At 41.5% G+C, this 18,813-nt stretch overlaps 2 protein-coding genes across 2 annotated transcripts in view; both read left to right on the top strand.

The window, feature by feature from the left end:
• The first annotated feature begins 5,470 nt into the window (after positions 1-5,470).
• Positions 5,471-18,813, top strand: part of LOC111865337 (heat shock 70 kDa protein cognate 4) — a 17,332-nt gene continuing 3,989 nt past the window's right edge. The window contains exons 1-4 of the mRNA XM_023853253.2: positions 5,471-5,582; positions 6,191-6,403; positions 6,682-7,040; positions 7,257-8,089. Of these exons, the coding sequence (XP_023709021.2) occupies positions 6,199-6,403; positions 6,682-7,040; positions 7,257-8,089 (1,397 nt within the window). The 5' untranslated portion in view covers positions 5,471-5,582; positions 6,191-6,198. The remainder of the gene's footprint in view (positions 5,583-6,190; positions 6,404-6,681; positions 7,041-7,256; positions 8,090-18,813) is intronic.
• On the top strand, positions 13,912-18,790 carry LOC111865334 (heat shock 70 kDa protein cognate 4). The gene is made up of 4 exons (XM_033751778.1): positions 13,912-14,018; positions 14,821-15,033; positions 15,734-16,092; positions 16,309-18,790. Exons 2-4 carry the CDS (start codon positions 14,829-14,831, stop codon positions 17,692-17,694), a joined length of 1,950 nt encoding a protein of 649 aa, XP_033607669.1. The 5' UTR covers positions 13,912-14,018; positions 14,821-14,828; the 3' UTR covers positions 17,695-18,790.

The following is an 18,813-nucleotide window of genomic DNA, read 5'->3' as shown; positions in this document are numbered from 1 at the left end:
ACGCCCCGGCCGCTATATTCCCGGGAAACAGCCCCCGGCACTCATAGGAGGCTGAGTGGGTTCCAAAGCCGATCTGGACGCTATGGAGAAAAGGAAAATCTCTTGCCTCATTCGGGAATCAAACCCGATTCCTCGGTCCGTAACCTAGTCGCTATATTTACAGCTGCAAAATGCGAACAATGTACGTATTTCTTTCGCTATATCTAGCATTTAACCGCCTCTGTGGTCTAGTGGGCAGCATTCCTGGCTACAGATCCAGAGGTCCGGGTTCGATTCCCGGCGCTAACAGATTTTCTGAGAAGTAGTGGGTCTGGAATGGGGTCCACTCAGCCTCGCAAGGATAATTGAGGAGCTACTTGAATGGAAGAGTAGCGACTCCGGTCTAGAAAACCGAGATTAACGGCCATGGGAATCCGTTGCGCTGACCACGTGACACACTCTATCCGCAAAAGTTGTCACTAAACTTCGCCGCCAAGCGGCGGTCTCTCGGTCGGTATAGTTCGCTTGCGGACTAATATCACGGATATTTGACATCTGAAACCGTGGAGTCTTATTAATTCTTCTCGACATGCTCCAACTGCAGCTAGAAATCGAACAACAACAACGACAACAACAACAACGCAATGACGGACAATTTATATGAAGACCTAGATGGATGTTGCGTGCATTTCGAACGTAAGACGCTGCCTTGCGACGCTGTTAGGATCTAAGCAATACGGCGTCGAATAAGTGACGACGCGGAAAGAAACGCTCGTACCATAATGGAGATGCTACCTCCCTTACTCTTATGACTGGAACGACGGTGGAATACACCGTAAACATCAGTCAAGATAGCCAACTACTTCCGTAACAACAATGTAATCAATATGGCAACATCGCATTCAATAAACATTAAATATTTCGAGTGCAAAATAATAGTGTGATTGTAGATATATGGAAGAACCTGATATGAAACATGCGAGTATATGACAGCCCAAGATAAGATTAAATTGTGCTTCACGAATAAATTAAGATGCGTGAATTTCGATAAGCATGTTACGTAAGAAGACACGTTGCAACTTAACACGAGATCCCGCTGTTTACGTGCAGTACTGCATCAAGTGGGAATTGTGGTGGACAAAGTGGCGCTGGGGCAGGTTTTCTCAGAGTACTTCAGTTTCCCCTGCCAATCTTCATTCCACCAATTGCTCCACAGTCACCCTCACCTAACATCTGGGGCTGGTACAATAGGCCAGAAGTGGCCACAGTACAAGGGACTTAGTCCCACCCCACTAGCAATAAAAAGTGTAGTGCTCGGTTGGCAAGATGTCAGCGAGCGCTGTGTCCTGAATGAATAAGCAGCAATGACTCAGCAGCAGTGATGCATTAGGCTCTCTATTGTAGCCTATTTCAGCTGGATTTCATATCACAATTTCCATACACCGTATGGTTGAGCCATCAGCATATAGGGCAGCGAATTTCAATTGGTGTGCCAGGGCACTTTGGTCTGACGCGAAGGATCCGGAGGTGTGCCGCGGGACTTTGGTCTGACGCGAAGGATCCGGAGGTGTGCCGCGGGACTTTGGAAGGAATGTCGAAAAGAAGGGAGAGAGAGAGAGAGAGAGAGAGAAAAGGGGGATTAACAAAAAATCTAAATCAATGATCAAGAGTATTTTTAAAAGTAACACGATTAGAATTTTAGCTATTGAACTTTTAAACAAAATAGTATTACTTGTTCCGTTAATGATAAATATATCGCCTTAAAAACTGAAGGTGTTCCTTGAAAATTTTAGCGTCCTCTTCAGTGTGACGTGAGATGAAAAAGGCTGAAAAACTCTGCTATACCCACTACTGGCTGAGTCCTTCCTGAGAAGCCGCAAGTTCCTCAGCTGCTCAAAGTGTTTCCCAACATTTTATGGAACCGGAAAGTTCATTACCGTGTTCACTGGTCCGTATCCTGAGCCAGAAGAGTCCAGTCCATGTCACCCCATCCGAAGAATCAAAGTCCTAAGCCCTACATAACATTGCGTAACAAAAATATTTTCTCCGTGAGTTGTTAGCCAAACGCCCAAGCTTGAGGATCACCCTTTGTCGGCTGCCCGTGACAAGAGCTCTGCTTCCCACTTGTTTCCACGCTGGTTTCCTGCTCGGCTTATTCTTGGACCCTGAGGTTGAATGCGACGTGTTCCCCCGAAACGTCGGATGAGGCGATATATTCCAGAACACAGAACTCTTCACGACCACCGCTGTGAGAATCTGAAATCCTACAAAACTGAAATCCTCACATATCAAATTTCGTGAAAATTCTACCATCACCTCTCACATTGATCCGCTGTTACAGGACGGGACAAGGCGCTCTGCGGCATCGCGCTCACCATAAAATGTGAGCTTGGATTTTATTGAAATCAATTTTGAACCTACTTATGTGACAAGAAGCTCACATTTAGGTTAAGGTTTGGTCCTAGAGTCTGCAGGATTAACGTTCACATTTACTGGAAAAGCGACGCGTTCGTGGGTGTTCATCCAGTATCAACAAAAAATATCGTCAAATGTTACAGTCCCATATCGCCTGCGCACTCCCATCGATCTAGTGGCTGCAGCATTAAGGCACAACCCGAACAAGTAGGTCACTGCGAACAAGGTCACTCACTGCGCATGCTACAATCCAAAACTCGATAACAGTTCAGAAAACTAATGCGTACGTGTTCTCAGATGATGAGAGGTCGCAAGCCTAGAATACATGTCCTCCAAAAATGGTTTCAGTTCATCTCAGGAATATATTTTGACAGCAACGTTTCGTGTTTTCAAAATGCAAACTTCTAACAATTTCCACTGTCAGTCTGTCTTGTAAATAGGTTCTTTGTCGGGATAGCTCGGACAGCATAGCGACGAGCTTCGTGCTGAACTGCCGGGGTTCGATTCCAAGCAGAGGCAAGATTTTCCTCTTCTCCTTAGAGTCGATACTGGGTCTGAGGCCCACCCAGCCTACTATGCAATGGGTACCGGGGGGATTCCCTCCGATTTCCCCGGAGGTAAAGCGGCCGGGGTGTGAAGCTGGCCACTCACCTACATCTAGTGTCCAGGTCAAGAATTTTGGAGCTGTACCTCCACTTCCCATACGTGTTCATTGCAAGTGCTTAATTGCTTGAGCTCACGGACAGCTTAAGAACGCTTTCACACGAGCTCTCGTAAACTGGTGCACGGGAGCCGCTCAGCTGAGCTGCCTATCCCGAACAGTTGCTCATGTAAGCCGCTGCAGTCAACGAAAGCATGGCACCAGTTCAGTGCAGGGCGTAGTGTAGAAGCTGCAATTTTATTAATCCTAGCAATTAATAAGAAAAAGAAAAGGGAAAGTACTCGAACATTATGGGTTCATCCTATAATTAGCTCGAGATTAGAACAAGGGTGCTTTTATATTCTGCTTCATAAGCTACAGGAGGACGAAAGAATAAAATTTAATTACTTCAGAATGTCCACATCTTCTTTCGATGAATTACACAACAGTTTGAGGGTTTCATTCCATCAGAGAGACACCAACACGAGGAGATGTATCCCCGAATAGCAGTGACATTAAGGTAGGGGGAACCAAAACCTTCATACTATGTAATAATGAAACAAAATTCTTACATCACTGTTTCTATTCCTTTCTGAAAACATAATAGGCCTCTTTACATTTTACATTATGTCTTTCTGAAACAAATTAGTGACCAAGTTCAAGATCCATAATGCTCGATGTGTCGGTTGAGGCACTCAGAACCTTCCTTCTTTCTGAAGAGAGCTCATCATAGTCCGGAGTGTTGATTCGACACACTTCCTACCAGTTTGCCGTCTTCTTTGTCCGATTACTATAATCGGAAGATGATGTGTCCCATATTGCTGGCCGATGCTGATTTTCGTGTATAAAACTTTCCACGTCGAACACTGATATAATTTCCTCCAACGAGTTCACGTGCGCTCGTCTGAAAGGCTCAATAGAACAGCATGAGCTGGAGCTGGCTGCAAGCGAGGAGAGCCAGGCGACCGCTCACATGTGCCGGCTCTGTGGAGCCAGACGATGTGTGTGAAAAGCGACATTGAGAACAATGTCCGGTTCACGAGAGCTCGTGTGAAAGCGCTCCAACTGTTTTTAACTATGAAAGGTATGATATTTGGGGTTGTACCACCGAGCAGGTAAGCCCAAGTTTTCACCGAAACGTCGACGTCTAGCAAACTACGCAGCGTCACATTTCTGAATATAGTAACCGCTTTTAACTCGTATTCGCGAGGTGCTCGGTTCAAATCTCAGCTGGGACACCGGATATCCTCAGTGAGGCATTTTGTTTTCTTCAGTCCCTCTCAGCAAACTCCGGGATAGATTTCTCAATTGGCCTAAGCCATCCAGCCGCACTTTGGCCCTATGGTCCACTCAGCCTCTAACAGAAATGAGTAGCAGGAATCTTCCTAGGGGTACAGGGCTGTCGGAGCGTAAGGCCGACAACCTTAGAGCCATCTGTGAGCCGATTTTCTAGAATATGTGAGAGCCTCGAGGTCTCGCAACCCTATGGGCCTCTAAGGGTTAGCTTTAGCATTATCGCATCCTTCCAAATCCATTCCAATTCATCATTTATCTTTCATACCATCTGTTTCTACAGTGAACTACTGGCAGCATTGTAAAGTGAACTTAATAAATATTAACCACAGAAAAAAGAAGTGTTCCAAAATAAATCTCAGAATTCATCCACGATGTGCTTTTATTGAGTGGGAGAGTATGGTGGACATAGGCACCGGAAAAAGAAGGGCAGACATCGGCGCTCTGGATTCTTGGAAGAAAATCGAAATTGAGAGAGAGAGAGAGAGAGAGAAAAAAAAAGTATATTAAATATCAGTGCCAATGTTTCAGATTATTTTTAAAAATTATATCCGGATTACTCTACGGAGACCAGATGAAATAGTGGCTAAAACGTACGTTTGTAATAAACTATTCTGCCTCCCTCTTCGGCCTATGACTGCGACTCTATATATATATATAAGCAATTATTTATGGTTTATTATGGCGGTACCAAAATGGTAAAACGTTAACAGTAATAAGAGGTAATAGGAAATAAATACGTCGATAATTACGGTCGAAAGCGTCGAAAGTTCCAGTAATGAACTGCAGCTAGGTTCCGCAACGTTCGGCACTCTTGAACTTGAAGTTCTTGAACATTACAGTACCCTCTGATGACGTCATCCGTACTTTCATGCGTCATGCTTGCTGATCTTCGTAACAGAACACTTGTATACTTTTAATTATAATTTACATTTACCGTAAAAATATGGCATGCTAAATCATGTTATTTGTTAAGTATACCTGTTAAAATTTATACTCACAACAACGTAAATATTGACTGGAAACTTCCATTATGTTCTTCAACCAATGGCATTGCTAGATTCAAGACTTCCCGCCTGCGCTGACAGTCACCATTGGCCAGCTGCTTTGAAACTTCTAGAAGCAGTGATACATGTTAACTGCATGTTAACTTGTGCGGTGAACGAGCTGCGCTCGGCCATTTCGATACGAAGGAAGAGAGAGCGAAGGTAGCAGGTTTGTGACAAGTGTTAAAAGCTACAAAGCAAAAACCAAGGTATGGCTTTGAAGTTGAATTTAAAGTATTTACAGCTGTATTAAATGAAGAATGTAACAAATATTTCTTGTTGGAATTTGAAATTCCATTTGGTATTTTGCTATTTTGACAATTTTTAGCCTTTTTTTTTTTGCTTGGGTAATTTTATTGGTATAGTGGCCCCCCCCTTTTTTTATTATACTTAATATTGCTTTCTGCCAACGTCAGTATTAATAGATTTCCGTAATGTACAAAATATAACCACGTAATTACGTTGGACGCCATATTGAGAGAAAATATTTCACAGTTAAAGATTTCTTGCGGCCCAAATTACATTTTAAAGTGCATCGTTAAAGACACATATTACCTGAGTTTATTTGTTACGTATGGTCGGTAAAGGGTTGTGCACGAATTAACGCATTATGTAGCCAGTGCTGATGTGAATAGCGGGGCAGTTTCAGCTAACTTGGGACAGTGGCCCCCTCCACCCTCGCCCTCCACTTTACATTTCATTTACCACAGAGCAGATACATGTTTTGTCTCTTACGTTATGAATTAAGAAGCTCAAAATACTGAACATAACCGCCTTTCTGTGCTGGGTTAATATGGTGGTGTTATATTATTTTCAGCCCCAGGTATGGCAAAAGCACCAGCAGTTGGTATTGATTTGGGTACAACCTACTCCTGTGTGGGTGTGTTCCAACATGGCAAAGTGGAAATTATTGCCAATGACCAGGGCAATAGGACAACTCCTAGTTATGTAGCCTTCACAGATACAGAAAGATTGATCGGTGATGCAGCAAAGAATCAAGTGGCCATGAACCCCAACAATACAATTTTTGGTACGTATTTAATGTTAAGTAGATTTAACCACTGCTGTTCTGTTTTCAAGAAGAGAACCAGAGCTGTGTTCAGACGCTAATAATCTGACCAACTCTTTCTTTTAACATGCTACCTTTGTTAACTAGAATTTAAGTATGCATTTCAATAAACAGAAAATTTCTAAGTACAATTTCCTTTTGATTGGATTGTAATTTAGTTTCCATTGAGTGGCTGAATGTTCAATATGAGTCTGTTTTGTGTTACATTGTCAGTAGAACAGTTCTATTTCTTTTTCCAGATGCAAAACGTCTTATTGGCCGTCGGTTTGAGGACTCAACAGTGCAAGCTGACATGAAACATTGGCCATTTACTGTTATAAATGAAACAGGGAAACCAAAGATTCAAGTGCAGTACAAAGGAGAAAGTAAGACTTTCTTCCCTGAGGAGGTGAGCTCCATGGTACTGACCAAGATGAAAGAAACTGCAGAGGCCTATTTGGGCAAATCTGTAACTAGTGCAGTCATCACAGTTCCTGCCTACTTCAATGACTCCCAGAGGCAAGCCACCAAGGATTCGGGTGCTATCGCAGGACTAAATGTCCTCAGGATTATCAACGAACCCACTGCTGCAGCCATTGCCTATGGTCTTGACAAGAAGGTAAGTACACAGTTGCAAGTCTTACTGAAATTAATGAACTTGTAAGTTTTGTTGGTGGTCAACAGGTATAACTCGGCAACGGGTGAACATCACCTGACCGCACCCACTTTGATTTCATAAATGTTCTTGTAGGGTGGTCCTGTTCAGTAGCTACATTAGGAACACTTGGTAGATATCTCCATATTGTGAGGATCTAATCCTTTTTAATTTTTGCAGGGTCATGGGGAACGTAATGTCCTTATTTTCGACTTGGGTGGCGGTACCTTTGATGTCTCCATCCTTACGATTGAAGATGGAATCTTCGAAGTCAAGTCTACTGCTGGCGATACTCATCTGGGTGGCGAAGACTTCGACAACCGAATGGTGAACCACTTCGTCCAAGAATTCAAGCGCAAATACAAAAAGGACCTGACTTCCAACAAGCGTGCTGTTAGAAGACTGCGCACTGCCTGTGAGCGCGCAAAGCGCACGCTTTCTTCCTCCACCCAAGCCAGCATTGAGATTGATTCACTGTTTGAGGGTATCGACTTCTACACATCCATTACCCGAGCCAGGTTCGAGGAACTGAATGCAGACTTGTTCCGCAGTACCATGGAGCCAGTTGAAAAGTCCCTTCGAGATGCCAAGATGGACAAAGCACAGATCCATGACATTGTCCTGGTTGGTGGATCAACCCGTATTCCAAAGGTACAGAAACTCTTGCAGGATTTCTTCAATGGGAAGGAATTGAACAAGTCTATCAACCCTGATGAGGCAGTGGCATATGGTGCAGCTGTACAGGCAGCAATTCTGGCGGGAGATAAGTCTGAGGAGGTGCAGGACCTGCTTCTGTTGGATGTGACACCCCTTTCTCTTGGTATTGAGACAGCTGGAGGGGTGATGACTGTGCTCATAAAGCGCAACACGACCATCCCCACAAAACAGACACAGACATTTACTACCTACTCGGACAACCAACCAGGTGTCCTGATTCAGGTGTACGAGGGTGAACGAGCGATGACCAAAGACAACAACCTTCTTGGAAAGTTTGAGCTGACTGGTATTCCTCCCGCACCACGTGGCGTTCCACAGATTGAGGTCACATTTGATATTGATGCCAATGGTATTCTGAACGTGACTGCTGTGGAGAAGTCAACAGGGAAAGAAAACAAGATCACAATCACCAATGATAAGGGCAGACTGAGCAAAGAGGAGATAGAACGCATGGTGAACGATGCAGAGAAATACCGAGCTGAGGACGAGAAGCAGAAGCAGACCATTTCTGCCAAGAACGCCCTAGAGTCGTATTGTTTCAACATGAAGAGTGCCGTGGAGGATGAGAAGCTGAAGGACAAGATATCCGAATCCGACAAAACCACCATCATGGACAAATGCAATGAGGTTATCCGTTGGCTGGATGCAAATCAACTTGCCGAGAAAGAAGAGTTTGAGTCTCAGCAGAAGGAACTGGAAGCAGTTTGCAATCCCATCATGACGAAACTGTACCAGGGAACTGGTGGCATGCCAGGAGGGATGCCTGGGGGTTTCCCGGGTGCAGGGGGGCCTGCGCCAGGGGCTGGAGGAGCAGCTGGAGCAGGACCAACTATCGAAGAAGTAGATTAAAGATGATTGAATCCAAAAACATTAGAATGCTAAGCTGTAAGAGCAAGGCTGGCTTCTTCAGATTTCCATGTGAATAATATTCTGTCAGTTGGGCAAATGAAATTGAAATTTTCGAAATTTATAATAATTTTATTTATTGTTTAGGTTGATAAAAAATTCATATAAATTTCTTTCCACAGCATGTTTTAGGTTGATAAAAATAAATTTGTGTCTCTAGCAAGTTTCATGTGCTTGCTACAAAAGCAAATCAGTTTTCATTCTAAAATTTGCTGTGGAAACAAATTAATAGCAGATATCAAGCAGCAGTTACATAGTTCCAACATCTGAATATTGATAATTCTGTGAAAACTGGATTGAACAGAAGAAACCTGTGCTGATCACATTGGAATGTAGAGAATGATCAGCACAGGTTTCTTCTGTCCATTCCAGTTTTCACATTATTATCAATACTCAGATGTTGGAACTACGCAACTGCTGTTTGTTCATACAATTATTTATTGAATGAGAATAAAGAACATGTTCCTTATATTTTTGAAGTACTGATTTGGTTTACGTACTCTACATTCATAAGTGCAGTGTAACATATGTGAGTGCATACACCTGATGATGGCCGTTTGGGGCCGAAACTTGTAGTGTATAAAGAACAAAACGAAAGACGTATAAATATAGTTTGCACTTAGGACGGAGTTATATCATATATTGTAACATGAGGTTACTGCATAGCAGTTTTCTGTCACCTGGGTCTATCCCTTTTCCCCCCTTTGATTTAGCTGTGTTGAAGTCGTGATTTGTAGGCATTTTTCCTGTTAATGTGAAAGTACTGGCAGGTGGGTTTTTGTATTCCATGCCCCATGCTTGCAAAATGTCTTATATTTTTCATGCAAATATGAACGCATGAAGTTGAGATAGCGTACGTGCAACATCCCAGAAGGTGACAACGGTGATATCTGGTCTCTCTCTCTCTATGGAAATATTAACTGTAATTTCATCCAGTGTAGGTAGTGAGGATGTAGACACAACTTGGTGTGTTCACAGTTATAAAACTTCCCATTCTTCAGTTAGGAGTAACTGGATTGTATCACAAAACTTTTTTTTTTTATTTTTGCCTATTTACAATCTACTTATCCATAAAGGAAGTAACAAGTAAATGTGATATATCTTATCTCTTGGAGGCAGTAACTGCCCAGCGGCAGTTCTCATCCATTTAAGTCTTATGGCCATGTTTCTTCAGTCTTCTTGCATTAGCGTGGGGGTTCGATAGTTCAATTAGCCGGTTTTCATGGCCTGTAATCCGGTTTTGGTATTTGATAGCTTGTTTTTTGATCTCTTTCGTTATTAAGGGTATGTTGAGGTCTTTGTGAATGGTTTTATTTGATAGGTACCATGGTGCTCCTGTTATACAGCGCAAGGTTTTCGATTGAAACGTTTGTAGTATTCTGGTATTGGATGGTTTAGTGCATCCCCACAGCTCAGTGCCGTAGGTCCAGATGGGTTTAATAATTGCTTTATACAGCTGTGAATGCTTCCCAAGAAGCCAGTTCATCTGTCCCGCTTTTAATGTTAATTGCTGTCGTTTCATTTTTATGTGTGTTTGTCATGTTAGTGTGTGATCTAAGTGAAGTCCTAGATATTTTACTTCAGATTTGGTTGGTATAATAGAATTGTTGATTGTTACTTGTGGGCAGCTAATTCGTTGGGTGGTGAAAGTAATTTGTGCTGATTTGTCATCATTAATTTTTATGCACCATTTTTTGGAACCACTGCTGTAGAATTGTGTGTGTGTGTAAGACTACAGAGGATCTTGATTTGCTGAGAGTATTGCTATATCATCTGCAAAAGTGGCAAAAACCGTCTTATCTGTAGTTGGTAGGTCAGTGGTGTAGAGCAAATAGAGGAACGGGCCAAAGATGCTTCCTTGCAGCGCTCCGGATTTGATGTTATGGACGTTTGATATGTCATTATTTATTCAAATTTGGAAGTGTCTTTCCGTTAAGTATGATTTCAGTAGCAAGAACATTTGAATATGTAATCTTTTATTGATTTTGTAGAGGAGGCCTTTGTGCCAGACCCTGTTGAATGCTTGTATATCTAAAAATGCTGCAGTACAAATCTTTCTGTCATCCATAGCTTCCATAGCACTGTTCTGTGGCATTGTTGCACTGTTGCGCGCCCTTCCTGAAGTCCGAATTTGTGATTAGGAATTATGGTTGACAGTGGTACTGAAGCTTTAATTTTGTTAGGAGTCTCTCAAACAGTTTGGATGATATAGGCAGGACACAAATAGGTCTGTATGATGATGTCTCTGTTTCTGGTTTCCCCAGCTTGAGGATCATAATTATTTGTGAAAATTTCCACTGAATAGGGCAGTAGCATAATCTGAGTATGCTATTGAAGATGACTTAGTAGGACCAGGGCCTTCCTAGTTAAGTGTTTTGGGATTTCACCTACAATTAGGTCATATACGGGAGCTTTGTGGAAGCTTATATTATTTATCTCTTGGTTTACCTATTTTGGTGAGAGATATTTTAGCGGAAGATCTAGTTGACATGGTACATCCATGAAGGCATTATTTCTAGCTCATCAATATTATTCACAGGTAGTGGAGTAAATACTTTTGCTACATAATCTGTGAAGGCACAAGCCATTACTGTGTCTCTTCTGGTCCAGCTTCCGTCTATATTTCTCATTGTAGGGATTACTACTGTTGGTCTCTTGAATTTAGAAAACAATATGGTTACTGAATTGCAAGGCTCATTCTAAATTTTAACCTGTAACCTAACACCAAAGTTGTGTGACTGCTTTGGAACACAAAATAACTTCACATGTCAGGTGCATGTAACATGGGAACATTAATTTTGAACAAAGTTTGTTCAGGGTCACAGAATACTACATTGTGTTTGCTAGACAGTGTTTTTCCATGAAGCAAACTGGTAGGGTAGTAGGTTGAATTAGCTTATTACGGTTCAGACCGTTTATGAGTGCTTGCAGATTCTGTGAGGTAATCATATGCAAAATAAAAGTGTATGGATATGTGTCCTATTCTGAATGATTTCTGAGGTAACCTATACAGATGAGTTCATCTGGCATGTTTCACTTCAGACTTCATGGCTGAAAAAAAAAAAAAAAATCTATAGGCATTTGAATGGAGGATCAGTTCATTGCTGGACATCACTACCTACAGAGGGGAAGAAACATAGCCATACATTCATGCACTGACGAAATTCAAATTTACAATCCCAGTGTTCAAATCCTGTAGCTATTGTGGTATGCTGTATAGCAGGCATGTCCAACGCGTCGATCACGGGACGATCTTTGGTAAATCTCATAGGCCTATAAGGAAATTATAGATGAAAAGCATGTAAATTCACTTGTAATATAATATGATTATATTCACATTTTGAAAGGAAAATACGTATTAAAGTAGTCTACTTTCAATGTATGTTCCTTTCACAACAAGCATCATGTGTTATTTTTACCAAAATTTTTGCTTGAAGTGAGGTACGATGGTAGGAGGGGCTGGTAGATCACTGGCAGTTTTGACACTAAAAAGTCGATCACAACCTGTTTGAAGTTGGACGTGCCTGCTGTATAGTGGTTTATTACAATTAGAAAGAGACATTTACAAGAGGAAAGCTTTACTAGGTTCTTGAGGTTCACGGCTACAGTCTGCTTGTATGTGACATTACAGAGTATGGTAAGCAGGTAGCAAAATTATGGAGGAACCTAAGTAGAAGACAACAACATCCTATTCATATTACTACCTATTTACCAATCTGCACTTTGTCACATCCTAGAAAGCCATAACCTTAGTACCAACATGAGATCCTCAAAGCTTACATTCTTGTGTTCCTTCAAAGAATTTTAATTCATAACCTAAATTCTTGCAGTGAAATTCTACGTTACATTGATTGTAGAAATTCTACATTGATTGTAGAAGTTCTTGATTATGTATGACCAGTGTCATGATGCTCAGTTAAAATGGAAAAGGTAATATATATAAAACTTGCCTTTACATGATTCAGCTACTATTCCATCTCCAGGTGAGAAAGGAAGACACCTACTTTGTTGGGCCCCTTAGAAAGGGCTAATCTCAATCACTGGAATACGGTCTAGTGATACAGTGGATTATGTGTAGATTCTAAAAGGTTCTGATGATTGTGGATGACATTTACTGGGGTTTTGGACTTTTTCCACCGTCCGGAATTTTAGGTAATAGAAGACACGACATTTTCGAAACTGGATCTGTTCCTGTCTTCAGGTGAGAAAGGAAGACACTCAGTTGGGTACCTTATTCCAGTGATTCAGATTAGCACTTTCTAAGGCGCCCAACTGAGTAGGTGTCATTCTGTGTGTCATGCACTATCCTCAGAACACTTTAGAATCAACAAGTATTCCATGTATGTTACAGTACACAATGTTCAGTGCATTTGGATTAAGAGTTGTTTCATGTGAAAGAAAGGTTATGACGTTCCAGGCACTGGTGAGAAAATTTCACCAGATAAATAATTTGCAACCTAATTTTGCTGCAGAACTGCAGAGGCTGTTATTCCATTTTCTTTTCTTCTTACTTTGGAAGGGTGAGACCAAGTTTAATAGCACTTCACTCAGATCCAACCCAAAGGATGTGGGTGAAATGATATTTAACACAGTTCAAAAAAAGAGTTTGGGGAAGGGGGGTAAAGAAAACTGCAGTGCAAGAGATTTGGTGTAAAAGTATTTATTGCAATTCCAGTGAGCAACGCTTATGGGCGGGGGGGAGCAGTCAAAAGCAGGTGGTATGTTAGCATACCTTCTTACCGATTGTGCTCTCGGCCCTGTCGTCCACTTTAAAGTTAGTTAGTGTAGGAAACGTAGAGGTGACAGAAGTAATGCATCCGATGGCCTTGTTGGCCCACCAATAACGAAGAGTTTCACGGGGCTAATGGAGAAATCGAGAACATTCGAGTACAGTCTGATGACGTCATCCGTACTTTCATTCGTCATGCTAGCTGATCTTGGTAAAAGAACACTTATATACTTTCAATTTTAATTCTCATTTACCGTAAAAAATATGCCATTCTAAATGTGACTTTGTACATATTATATGTTAAGTATAACTGTTTAAATTAATACTCGCAACCTCGTAAATATTGACAGGAAACTTCCAATGAGCGAAGCGTCATGTTCTTCAACCAATGGCATTGATGGATTCAAGACCTCCCGCTTGCTCTGAGAGTCACCATTGGCCAGCTGCTTAGAAACTTCTAGAAGCAGTGATACGTGTAAATTTATGTGGTGAACGCGCTGCACTCGGCCATTTCGAAAGGAAAGAGGGAAGAGAGAAGTTGAGTGACAAGTTTTGCAAGAAGTGTGTCAAGCTACAAAGCAAAAATAAAGGTATGGCTTTGAAGTTGAAATGAAGGTATTTGCAGCTGTATTAAATGAAGAATGTAACAGATATTTCTTGTCGGATGTGAAAATTAGGCATTTTATTGTTTTGACAATTTTTAGCCGTTAGTTTTTGCTTGGGTAATTTTATTAGTATAGTGGAGGTGTGCTTCTTTTTATTAGACCTAATATTGCTTTTTGCCAACGTTGGTAATAATAGATTTTCCTAATGCACAAAATTTTGTAACCACGTAATAAAGTTGGACGCCAAATTCAGAGAAAATGTTAAATGTTTCACAGGGATTTGTGGTGGACAAAGTGGCGCTTGGGCAGATTTTCTCCTAGTATTTCGGTTTCCCCTACCAATCTTCATCCACCAAATTCTCCATCATAATCACCCGGGGCAAGCTACAATAGGCTAGTCAGTGGTCGCCGTGCTGACTGGACCCAGTTGGACTTCACCCCACACTAAGCGAATTAAAAAAAAAATAAATGTTTCACAGATAAAGATGTATTTTGGCCCAAATTACATTTTAAAGTGCGTTGTTAACTACGCATTCTACTTGTGTTCATTACCTATGGTCGGTAAACGCTTGTGCACGAAATAACGTCTTATTTAGCCAGTGCCGATGCGAATAGCGCGGCAGTTGCAGGTAACTTCTGTCACTGGGAGCCCCCCCCCGCAACATTCCATTGGTCACACAGCAGTTCCATGATTTTGTCTCTTACGGTAACAATTAAGAGGCTTAAATTACAGAACATAACTGCCCTCCTGTGCTGGGTTAATATGGTGGTGGTATATTATTTTCAGCCCCAGATATGGCAAAAGCACCAGCTGTTGGTATAGATTTGGGTACAACCTACTCCTGTGTGGGTGTGTTCCAACATGGCAAAGTGGAAATTATTGCCAATGACCAGGGCAATAGGACAACTCCTAGTTATGTAGCCTTCACAGATACAGAAAGATTGATCGGTGATGCAGCAAAGAATCAAGTGGCCATGAACCCCAGTAACACAATTTTTGGTATGTATTTAGTGTTAAGTAGATTTAATCGGTACTGAATGTTTTCATGAAAAGAATCAGAGCAATGTTCAGATGCTAATAATCTGTTGTATTTTAGCGTCCTGTTGCACTGATTTGTATCCGTAATGTGTATATATTAACCGTCTTTTAGTGCATACAATCTCCCGTTACTTCACACTACATGTTTCGGCATTATTCTGCCATCCTCAGGCGTATTAATCACATTAAACCATTGCACTGCCTGCCATCAAGTGTCCATTTACAAAATGATGTAAAATGTGTGTTCATTGTTACTCAGTAATAAAATTTATATATTAAAACTTGTTAAGATTATCATCTTGCATCATTTTATAAATGGACACTTGATGGCAGGCAGTGCAATGGTTTAACGTGATTAATACGCCTGAGGATGGCAGAATGATGCCGAAACATGTAGTGTGAAGTGATGGGTGAGATTGTATGCACTAAAAGACGGTTAATATATACACATTATTGATGCTAATAATCTGCCCAACTTTTTCCATCATGCTACCTTCGTTAAGTAGAATTTAAGTGTGTAATTCACTGAAGCTAGGAAATTTGTAATTTACGTTTTCTTTTTTAGTGTACTGTAATTTAGTTTCCACTGAGTGGCTGTATGTTCAGTTTGGGTTTGTTTTGTGTTACATTGTCGGTAGAGCAGTTTTATTTCTTTTTCCAGATGCAAAACGTCTTATTGGCCGTCGGTTTGAGGACTCAACAGTGCAAGCTGACATGAAACATTGGCCATTTACTGTTATAAATGAAACAGGGAAACCAAAGATTCAAGTGCAGTACAAAGGAGAAAGTAAGACTTTCTTCCCTGAGGAGGTGAGCTCCATGGTACTGACCAAGATGAAAGAAACTGCAGAGGCCTATTTGGGCAAATCTGTAACTAGTGCAGTCATCACAGTTCCTGCCTACTTCAATGACTCCCAGAGGCAAGCCACCAAGGATTCGGGTGCTATCGCAGGACTAAATGTCCTCAGGATTATCAACGAACCCACTGCTGCAGCCATTGCCTATGGTCTTGACAAGAAGGTAAGTACACAGTTGCAAGTCTTACTGAAATTAATGAACTTGTAAGCTTTGTTGGTGGTCAACAGGTATAACTTGGCAATGGGTGAATACCACCTGACTGCACCCACTTTGATTTCATAAATGTTCTTGTAGGGTGGTCCTGTTCAGTAGCTACATTAGGAACACTTGGTAGATATCTCCATATTGTGAGGATCTAATCCTTTTTAATTTTTGCAGGGTCATGGGGAACGTAATGTCCTTATTTTCGACTTGGGTGGCGGTACCTTTGATGTCTCCATCCTTACGATTGAAGATGGAATCTTCGAAGTCAAGTCTACTGCTGGCGATACTCATCTGGGTGGCGAAGACTTCGACAACCGAATGGTGAACCACTTCGTCCAAGAATTCAAGCGCAAATACAAAAAGGACCTGACTTCCAACAAGCGTGCTGTTAGAAGACTGCGCACTGCCTGTGAGCGAGCAAAGCGCACACTTTCTTCCTCCACCCAAGCCAGCATTGAGATTGATTCACTGTTTGAGGGTATCGACTTCTACACATCCATTACCCGAGCCAGGTTCGAGGAACTGAACGCAGACTTGTTCCGCAGTACCATGGAGCCAGTTGAAAAGTCACTTCGAGATGCCAAGATGGACAAAGCCCAGATCCATGACATTGTCCTGGTTGGTGGATCAACCCGTATTCCGAAGGTACAGAAACTGTTGCAGGATTTCTTCAATGGGAAGGAACTGAACAAGAGCATCAACCCTGATGAGGCAGTGGCATATGGTGCAGCTGTACAGGCAGCAATTCTGGCGGGAGATAAGTCTGAGGAGGTGCAGGACCTGCTTCTGTTGGATGTGACACCCCTTTCTCTTGGTATTGAGACAGCTGGAGGGGTGATGACTGTGCTCATAAAGCGCAACACGACCATCCCCACAAAACAGACACAGACATTTACTACCTACTCGGACAACCAACCAGGTGTCCTGATTCAGGTGTACGAGGGTGAACGAGCGATGACCAAAGACAACAACCTTCTTGGAAAGTTTGAGCTGACTGGTATTCCTCCCGCACCACGTGGTGTTCCACAGATTGAGGTCACATTTGATATTGATGCCAATGGTATTCTGAACGTGACTGCTGTGGAGAAGTCAACAGGGAAAGAAAACAAGATCACAATCACCAATGATAAGGGCAGACTCAGCAAAGAGGAGATAGAACGCATGGTGAACGATGCAGAGAAATACCGAGCTGAGGACGAGAAGCAGAAGCAGACCATTTCTGCCAAGAACGCCCTAGAGTCGTACTGTTTCAACATGAAGAGTGCCGTGGAGGATGAGAAGCTGAAGGACAAGATATCCGAATCCGACAAAACCACCATCATGGACAAATGCAATGAGGTTATCCGTTGGCTGGATGCAAATCAACTTGCCGAGAAAGAAGAGTTTGAGTCTCAGCAGAAGGAACTGGAAGCAGTTTGCAATCCCATCATGACGAAACTGTACCAGGGAACTGGTGGCATGCCAGGAGGGATGCCTGGGGGTTTCCCGGGTGCAGGGGGGCCTGCGCCAGGGGCTGGAGGAGCAGCTGGAGCAGGACCAACTATCGAAGAAGTAGATTAAAAGTGATTTAATGCGAAGCTTAAGAGCAAGGCTGGCACAAATTTTCATGTGTATAATATTCTGTCAGGCAAGTGAAATTCAAATTTTTGAAATGTATAATCATTTCATTTCATTGTTTAGATTGATAAAAATGCTGATGACATTGGTGTGGAAACAACAGATATCAGACAGTCACATAGTTCTAACATTTCAATTTTGTTAATACTGTTAAAATTGGAATGAACAGAGGGAACCTCACATTCTCGGTATTCAACTGGAATGTAGCTTTTTCTCAAACAGTTTGCTATTCAACCTGAAGAGTAAACTGTTTCCTGAGGAAAAAAAGCTAACAGGTTTCTTCTGTCCATTCCAGTTTTCATAGTATTAATAAAATTTAACTATTGGAACTGTATAATTGCTGTTTGTTCATACAATTATTTATTGATTGAGAAATTAAAAAGAATATGTTCCTTATATTTTTGAAGTTCTAATTTGATCTATATTCATTTTTACTCCATTGTTAAGCAGTCACCTGCCTGAGTTGCATGGAATGTGGCTGATTATGTTTCAAGGGTTCTGAAAAGTTACCAGTATTTAGCTAGATACAGTAATCCTGATTTATGCTTGCAAATATAAACACAGGAGCCATGAAGTTGAGATGGTGTGTGTAACGCTTCCTGGAACATGAATGGGGAATGGTGTCATCTGTGATCTCACTGTATATGGAAATATTAACTGCAGTTGGAACCAGTGCAGGTAGTGAGGATGTACACAACTTTTGTTCAGTTTCCGTTCTTCAGCTAGTAGTAAACAGATTGTGTAAGAAAACAATATTTTTACTGAATTGCAAAGGTCATTCTAGACTAACCTAACAGTAAAGTTGTGTGACTAGTTTGGAACACAAAATAAGTTCACAAGTTAGATGCGTGTAACATGGGAATATTCATTTTGAACAAAGTTTGTTAACGGTTTACAGAGTGCTAAAGTGTTTTTCCATGAAGCAAACTGATAGGATAGTAAGTTGAATTACCTTATTAATGTTCAGACTGTTTAAGAGTGCTTGCAAATTCTGTAAGGTCATTGTATGCAAAATAAAAGTGTATTGACATGTGTCCTATTCTGAATGTTTTGTGAGATAAC

Source organism: Cryptotermes secundus, unplaced genomic scaffold (assembly GCF_002891405.2).
Source record: "Cryptotermes secundus unplaced genomic scaffold, Csec_1.0 scaffold17, whole genome shotgun sequence".
NCBI classification, from domain to species: domain Eukaryota; kingdom Metazoa; phylum Arthropoda; class Insecta; order Blattodea; family Kalotermitidae; genus Cryptotermes; species Cryptotermes secundus.
This window is presented reverse-complemented; position numbering and strand designations above follow the sequence as displayed.

Excerpts from the sequence above, each read along its gene's own strand:
- LOC111865334 (XM_033751778.1), top strand. The coding sequence starts at position 14,829 with ATGGCAAAAGCACCAGCTGTTGGTATAGATTTGGGTACAACCTACTCC. Across the intron at positions 15,034-15,733 it reads CCCCAGTAACACAATTTTTG|ATGCAAAACGTCTTATTGGC; the intron begins GTATGTATTTAG and ends TTCTTTTTCCAG. Across the intron at positions 16,093-16,308 it reads CCTATGGTCTTGACAAGAAG|GGTCATGGGGAACGTAATGT; the intron begins GTAAGTACACAG and ends TAATTTTTGCAG.